Consider the following 8994-nt stretch of genomic DNA (forward strand, 5'->3'; position numbering starts at 1 on the left):
AATAAAATCGTTTTTAAAATTTAAATTCATATGTTAATATATTTTATATTATTTGTAGAATTAAATTTTTTGATTAAATTTGTTAAAAATTCCAAAATAAAAAAATAGAGAAATGGGCTATTTTCTGAGATATTTATGAAAATAGGTCGATTTTGAAGAGAAAGTAAAAATGCGTCGCATTTTCTAACTTTTTTAATACACCAGTTCTTTTGGTCAGATGGTTAAATGCTAGTGATTCCTCTTCACATACTCACATTTGTATTTTTTATTTCATGTTGTTTCAAGTTTTTTTCTATTTTAAATTATTTTTAACACATTAGCTCATTTGGTTAGATGATTAAATAATAGTGATTTTATCCTTGAGTTTTAGCTTTGATCATTCTTTTAAGCACATTCATATTTTTATTTCATGTTGCTTCAAGTTTTTTTAATTAATAAATATATTATTTTAAGTTTTTATATTAATAACTCTTATTTGTAAAATCAAATAATAAAAAATATTTTAATGATAAATATATTTTATTTTTTAAAACATCAACTAATTTTTTGATATATTTTCTTTATATATAATATTTATTTTTCCACATATATTGTGGGTATGATGATTTCTAATATTATAAAATGAAATAATTATTTCAAATATAATTGTTTTTCCAATTACATTATGAGTATGGTAAAGTATTTTTATAGGTGAAATATTTCAATTAATTATTTCGAATATCATTATGTTTATATGTAAAGTATTTCAAATACACATGCAAAATATATACTACTAAAATTTACTACACTCATGATATAGATTGAAAAATAAATATTACACATTTTCATCTGATACAGCAGTGAAAACGCATCCTACAACGCAGGTTTTCAACCACATCAACAGAAAACGCATCCTGCTGAACACGTTTTTATCTTCTCTCTAAAATTGACTTTTTTCCTTAAATATCACATAAATCTACCCAAAATCTTAATTATTAAAGAAATGGGTTTGACTTTTTTTTATTATTAAGATTTTAATAGTAAAATCACATATTGCATAAAATCTAGTAATATAAATGTCAAAAGAAAAGAAGAACAAACCCATTTTCAGTTTGCAATGTTGTTATAGTGGCCGACAATGCAAAAACTACCTGCCGGCAACCTTTCTTAAAATCCGATAGATGATGGGTTTTTAATTTGGTTGGTTTAAATTGAATAAATTATTAAAATTTATAAAATTATAAAAAAAATAAAATTATAAAAGTACTTATTTTTTGCCTTATTTTTAATTCGTAAATTGATTAATTTTTTATCCAATTGATCCAACCGATCGACTTGATTTTGATAAGCTCAACTTTCAATTATAATATTTCTTCTAGAATATTTCCAATCAATGGAAGTTTTTTTATTTAAAATTGTTTTATCTCTATCCCACTTGGACATGTGACAATGCAAGAAGCAACTTGAGAAGCACCCACGGATGGCCTTCCGTCTTGCGCCACTTGATGTTCATCATTAATCAAGCCACCCGTTATTAGCGAGTGCAGGCTTATCTCAAGAGGGGACCATTGAGGCATAACAATACCGTACTACCTTAGCAAAGGGAATGTCAAAACAATACCGCGTTTAACGACAACCAACATGTAACAGACTTGCCACTTGGCCGACCACGCTAGTAGGAGCGAAGCCATAAAATTTTTTGAGGGAGATTGGAATAAAGTTGTATATTTTTATGATAGAAAAAGTGAAATTTCACCATTTGAATAGTCTATATCTTTATAATTTTTAAAGAATTAGATCAAATTTTCTCGTTTTTGGGGGGCCAAAGTAAAATTTTACTATATACTATTTTAAATTTTTTAAAATTATAAAATGACTAAAAGTAAAATTTTCCATTTTAAGAGGGTTGGGGCCCTGCCAGCCCCCCTTGGCTCCACCCTTACACACGAGCAATCCCTATGGCATGATGAAGAAAAGATATTTTCCCTCAACTCTCAGCTTCCTCAAGCTTTATAGCCTAGCACACTATAACCTCATCTTCTCTTTCATCCTCAATTTATTTCAATGGTTTGCCTGACTTAAGCTGTCAATAGTCGATACACAATCTCATTGATCTATCTTTCTTCTTTATAAACAAAACCGATGCACACCAGGGCGAGAAACTCGATCGTGCAAAACCTCTATCCGTTAACTCTTGCAACTGAACTTTCAACTCTTTCAACTCTGTAAGAGCCATTCTGTACAGAGCTATCGATATCGGTGATTTTCCCGGTACTAACACAATAGCAAATTCAACCTCTCTGATCGGTGGTAACCCGGGTAACAATTTTAGAAATACAACTGAATATTCACTAACCACTGGTACTGAATCAATCTTCATCTCAAACACTTTTGTATCTAGTACATATGCAAGATATGCATTGCAACCCATTCTCACATACTTTTGTGCTAGCATAGCCGATATTACAACAGGTAACCCGCTCGAATCATCGGATTCAATACGTAGAGTGTCACTGTTCTGACATTTTAACACAGTAATATTTCGTCTACAATTCACAACCGCATCATGCAAAGTCAGCCAATCCATACCCAATATCATATAAAACTCATCAAACGGTAAAAGCATCAAATCGGTCAGAAAATTGTAACTTCGAGTTATCAAAGGACAATTCTTGCTTAATTTATCAATTAGAACATACTGACCTAAAGGGTTCGATACCTTAACCACAAATTCGATGGACTCGAAAGGTAAACTCTTATTAAACACTAAATTTGTACACACATAATAATGGGTTGATCCAGGATCAATCAATGTAGTTACATCAGTGTTATAAAGAGAAAAAGTATCGGTGATAATATTTGGTGCCGATGCATCTTCACGAGCGCAAATAGCGTAAGCTTTGTCTGGCGTCTGTGCCTCGGATCTCACAGCAGAATCCTTTGTTGCACCTCTACTACCACTCACATTTCCAATATTTCAAGGTGGTCTCCCTCTTGCAGCTGTATTGCTCGGTCGAGCAGTCGAAAGTTTGTTTTTCTCAAGTAACTCAGGACAATCCTGAATGAAATGCTCTTGCGAGCCACATTTAAAACAGGCTCTATCATTCATCCAACATTCTCCAAAATGTCGTCTACCACACTGTTGACACTCAGGTTTGTTGGCCTTGACACTACCAACACTCGCTACTGAAGTGGCTTGAACTTTTGGACTCGCGTGTTGCTTCCCACGATCTCTATTAGAATACCCCACTGTATCGGGCTGAGTCAGATATAGATGGCATGCCATAGGATTAGAAGAGTTCATGGATTTCTTCGACTTCGAGTCGATGAGACACTAGGTGTCAATTTACTACTTCGGATTAATTCGATGAGGCACTGGGTGCCAATTAACTTCGGTTTAGACGATGAGACACTGGGTGTCAATTTATTACTTCGAATTATTCGATGAGGCACTGGGTGCCAAACTGGTGTGTTTTGGTTGGATCCGTGTATCCGTCCGAGTCGTGTTAATAGGGGTAAATGAATAATAAAGTTTTATAATTGATATTGAAATGGCATGGTATGAGAAATGGAAGTGGAATAGTGAATTGAAAATAGAATGTGAATATGTTGCAAATATATGGAATATATGAGTTATATACTCGTGAAATGAATATGGAATGGATAATGCACTTGTATGATGAAATGTGAAAGTCTATTTGTATAGCAAGTATGAAAATTGAGATATTTGTGAAACAATTGAAATATGATATGGTTGCTGTAATATTTAAATACTAATATGTGTTTATATTTCAATTGTATATTTGTAAATTCTTGTTTTTAAATATTCGAATTATAGAAATACCATTGAGTTTTTGCTCAGCGTACGGTTTTGTTTTCTGTGTGCAGGTTAGGTACTTAATTTTGATCGTCGATTCAGCATCCAACAACGATCCTGAACTCAAACGTGGTAATGTTTTTCCTTTTGTATCGGCATGTACTTAGGGTGTTTAAATATTAATCATTTTGCGGATTGATTGTAAATAAGATTATAAGTTAATATTGGATGGTTATATGCATATAAATATGTGTTTATGTTTGAGGTCATATTATGTCAAATTTAAGTTAATGTTTAAATGAACATGAAATAGGTAAAATAAATTGAAATTGACATGTTTACAACTTGGATTTGAATGATGTTTTATTTATATGTTTTGATGATATAATTGTGGTACCTATGAGGGTACATTGGTTAGACACCTAGGATGGTTGTTTTGACATGTTTTGAATGTGTTTAATCATGTTTTGAATAAGTGAAACAAATGATTTTTGAATTGTTTAATGTCCAAGCTTGTAGGGGAGGATAAACTTGTTATTTAAGGTATATTCTGGCTACATGGTCGTGTGAGCCCTGTAGTTTTAAAATTTTTTTATTATTTTTTGAAAAATTCTGAGTTTCCGAATTAGTCTCGATTTGTTTATAACACGTATTTTGGGCCTCGAGGGCTCAAAGGACAATATGTATGAATTTAATTATTTTTTTATCTGAATATTATATGATATCAATATTTAAATTTATGTCTCTTTGATCGATAAGCTTCGGTAATGCTCCAAAACCTTATTCTGATGACAGATGTGGGTTAGGGGTGTTACAGGAAATTTTTAAAAAATAAGTGAAAAAAAGCTTTAAAGAAACAATTGAAATAGAAAAAAATCGAAAAAATTAAAGAGGAAGCCCATGACCGATGCTTGCTTCATATGTGGTTATTATCTTCTTGACTAGTCAATGACACCATCAGTGGATGAAATATTATTTCAAAAAAAAAATCTTAGATGACATGAGAGTGAGTAAGAAAGAGATATGAGAGAAAGTTAGAAAGATAAAAGAAAGAGATATGGGAGAAAGATAGAGGGACAAGAGGAGGCGAGTCAAATATAAAAGGAGAAAAAATAACAAATATGTAAAAGAGAGATATGGAAAGGGAATTGAATAATTTATGAAAATATAGAATCAAACATGAGAAAGGAAAGAGACTAACAAATATGGAAAACAGAGATGTATTTTCCATAAAATATTAAATTCCCTTTTATATATATAAATATTTCATATATGTTATTTTCTTTCCTTTTACATATTTAATTTTATATTTCCCATATATTCTCTTTTTCTTTTCCATTCAAATTTCGCTTATTATTCTCAAATAAAAACCATACTCACCATACTCAGTTGTCCTTTTTGTTTTTATTTTATTTTATTTCTTTCCTTTATTTTTTCTCAACTGAAAACCCTAGTCATCGTACTCAATAGTCACGAATGCCATTGTTTACGGTGGCCTTTCGTGTCAATTTCGACACCAAAGAAGAGTTTCTTTCTTCTCATTGACTTCTACAGTTCAGATCTCCCAGTAGCCGACTCCAAATCTTCTAAAACAATGACCAAAACTTCAAACTACTTTTTCTACAATGTTTTTTTTAAATACCACTGGTGCCGCTTGACACAACGGTGACACATAGAAAATATATTTTTTGAAAGATTTTAACGGGTGCTGCCTGACATATCGACGACACCTTTTTTTTGATAATTTCTTTAATATCACCTAATAGGCCGACGACATCTATTAAAATTTTTTTCCTTCTTAAATACTTGTATTTTTAATAGTTATAAGTCATTTACATACATAAGTTTTGAGTTAGATATTTTTTATAAAAAATCAATTCTTTTGAGTCAGATGGGAAAAAAAGTTAATATATATAAATATATTAGAAAACAGAAAAAAAGATACACATCAATTCAAGATTGTCATGTCTAAAAAAAGACAAAAAATGAAAAAGTTGAAAGAACTTTTAGTTAGTAAGGGATTGCTTGGTCGACATCAATGCGTTTGGGGATAGATCATGTCTAAAACGTGATGTTTTTCATCTTTTTCCCTTCCATTGTGATCAAAGCTAAAGCTGTTACTACATTTTTAGAATTCCCAAAATTTTTCACCTTTTTAATATTTTTTTGTTGGCTTTTTAAGTTGTTTTGAATTTTAATTTTTTTATATCTCTCGAAAGGAATACTATAAATATATGACATTCGGACATTGTTTCTACTTCACTAATACATAAATTGTTTTTTAAAAAAAGTTAGAAAAAATCTAAATATTCAATTAATTAGTTTATTTTATTAAACTAAATATGACATTTGGTGAGCGAAGTTGATTTTAGACCCTTAATGGAAACTATTGGCTATATTAGGCGCTCTCACCAAACTCTATGAATCTTTTGAATTCTCTTTGGAATAGGAGACAAAACTTGGAGCTAAATCAAACATAAACATCTCGAAACAATATCTCATTTGAGGGCCCACGGAGTGATCACCCCAACATTATTCGAGTTTGCTTTTCAAATTATAGCATTTGCAAGAGTATGACTTCTTTTGCTAAGTGGTTTAATGAAAATTTTAGTTTTTAACATCTATCTCTTTTATCACTTTGGTTTTAATTTTTTAAATTAATCTGGTCCTTAAACCTTTAAAATTCAATCAATTTGTTTTTCTTAAACAAAAACTAACCTAACCATTAAATTTTGGCATAATAAGAAATTTAGCTCTTTAATGCTTACCCATTATCACTTTGATCCTAATTCTTTTTCATCACTTGGTAGCCTACGTATCAATTCGTCAATACTTCATAAAAATTAAAAATATATAAAGTTATTTTAGAAATTCAAAATTTCTTTTCAAAAAGTATTTAAAATTTAAAAATTTTATTAGCGTCATAAATTACAATGTTAATGCAATTAAAATTTTAACAATTTAATTAGTTTTAAAAAAATTACCAAAATTTAAATATTGAGAACCAATGTAATCCGTAAAAAATTTAAAATTAAATAACAAATAAAATAAATATTAAAAACTAAATTTATTTCTGTATCTAATTTATATTAAAAAAATACAAATTCAAATAATTCCAATTTATTTCAATTCAAAACGATGTTTCAGTTCAAAACATGCATGTTTTCTTTGATGTAATAAGGAATTGGCCGACTTCCAAAAGAAACCATTTTGACAAGACCAATATTATTTGTCTCTTTCTACTTTCAAGCCGTATTCTTACTCAATCAACTGACATTAGCTTTATTGGTCGGTTTTTCACCCTCTATATAAATAACCCATTCTCTTCATCTTCATTACGTGCCCCCAAAACAACCCTAATCGCTCTTCTTGTGTTGTATCTGCAAGAATGGTTACCTCTTTCTTCTTGGGTTTTTTATTTGGGTTTTTCATATTCTCTAGTGTCGTTTCATCTTTCATGCACGAATTTATACACTCTTTTTCGGCCAAGAAAACGTTTTCGGCTTCCAATGGGCAGCCTTCGTATCCGTTTCTTGGCTGTCTCATCTCTTTTTACAAGAATCGCAGCCGTCTCTTGGATTGGTACACTGATCTTTTGTCGGAGTCGCCTTGCCAGACCATCGTGGTGAGCCGTCTCGGTGCACGTCGTACGGTCGTCACTGCGAATCCTGCTAATATCGAGTATATACTTAAGACCAACTTCAATAATTTCCCTAAAGGCAGGCCTTTCACTGAAATCCTGGGCGATCTTCTCGGTTGTGGGATATTTAACGTTGATGGGGAGCTGTGGAGTACTCAACGGAAGCTCGCCAGCCATGAGTTTAGTACAAAGTCATTGAGAGAATTCGTGGTGAAAACCCTCCAAGAAGTGGTGGATGATCGGCTGGTACCGTTGCTTGAAGCGGCGATGGAGGCCGAGGAAGTCCTTGATTTGCAAGACGTGTTAAGAAGATTAGCATTCGACACCGTGTGTAAAGTATCATTGGGTTACGACCCTTTTTGCTTGGATCTTTCGAAACCAGTGCCGCCGCTCGTTAAAGCGTTCGATACCGCATCGGAGATATCCGCCATGCGGGGAATGGCGCCCATGATCGTGGTGTGGAAACTAAAGAGAGCCCTTAACGTCGGGTCGGAAAAGAAACTCAAGGAAGCTATCGATCTCGTTCACGGCTGCGTATTGGAGATCATTCGGAACAAAAAGAAGGCTCTCGAAGAAGCGAAGGCCAAAAGCGCCGCCGCCAGAGGTGGCGAAGACTTACTGTCGAGGCTGTTATCAGCTGGACACGACGGTGGTGTCGTGAGAGATATGGTGATTAGCTTCATAATGGCTGGAAGAGACACCACCTCCTCCGCCATGACGTGGCTGTTTTGGCTGCTTTCGAAGCATGAAAATGCGGAGAAAATGATGGTGAAAGAAGTGGAATCGATGCTCGGTAATGGCGGAAATGGACTGGATTTCGAAACGTTAAAGGAAATGAATTTCGTGAAAGCCTGCATTTGTGAGTCAATGAGGCTTTACCCTCCGGTGGCATGGGACTCAAAACACGCCTTAGACGATGACGTTTTACCCGATGGGACTTTCGTCGGGAAAGGAGATAGAGTAACGTATTTCCCTTACGGGATGGGGAGGATGGAGGCGTTGTGGGGAAAGGATTGGTTCGAGTTCGAACCGGACCGGTGGTTCCAAGAACCGGGTGCAGAGAATGGGTTGCTAAAGCCTGTCAGCCCTTTCAAGTTCCCCGTTTTTCAAGCCGGTCCAAGAGTTTGCCTTGGGAAAGAAATGGCGTTTATTCAGATGAAGTATGTGGTGGCTTCGATACTGAAGAAATTCGAGATCAGACCGGTGAACCGGGAGCAACCGGTTTTTGTTCCTCTATTGACCGGCCATATGGCTGGTGGTTTGAATGTCTTGGTGAAGAGAAGGGAGCTGAAATAGTGAGACAATTGCCTCCAACTTTAGATCAATGGAATATGACGACTTGTACCATTGTAAAACCTCAATCCAGTTGGACCAACTCAGATTGGGTACTGAATAATTAAATATATTTTATAAAGCAATTACTATAAAAATATTTATTAATTTCAACCTTTCCATACAACTTACTAGTGAAAGCTTATCGAGTACTGCTTAGAGAAAGCAATCCCTAGTTTAGAAAATTATTATAAAACAACCTAAACTATTACTTTTGTTTTAGTTA

General features: G+C 33.3%; 1 protein-coding gene across 1 annotated transcript; it reads left to right on the forward strand.

Moving 5' to 3' along the window:
* Positions 1-7148: 7148 nt before the first annotated feature.
* On the forward strand, positions 7149-8994 carry LOC105802102 (cytochrome P450 94B3). The gene has a single exon (XM_012633556.2). It carries the CDS (start codon positions 7185-7187, stop codon positions 8730-8732), a length of 1548 nt encoding a protein of 515 aa, XP_012489010.1. The 5' UTR covers positions 7149-7184; the 3' UTR covers positions 8733-8994.

This window comes from Gossypium raimondii, chromosome 11, assembly GCF_025698545.1.
Source record: "Gossypium raimondii isolate GPD5lz chromosome 11, ASM2569854v1, whole genome shotgun sequence".
NCBI classification, from domain to species: Eukaryota; Viridiplantae; Streptophyta; class Magnoliopsida; order Malvales; family Malvaceae; genus Gossypium; species Gossypium raimondii.

Coding starts and splice junctions, on each gene's coding strand:
- LOC105802102 (XM_012633556.2), top strand. CDS start 7,185: ATGGTTACCTCTTTCTTCTTGGGTTTTTTATTTGGGTTTTTCATATTC.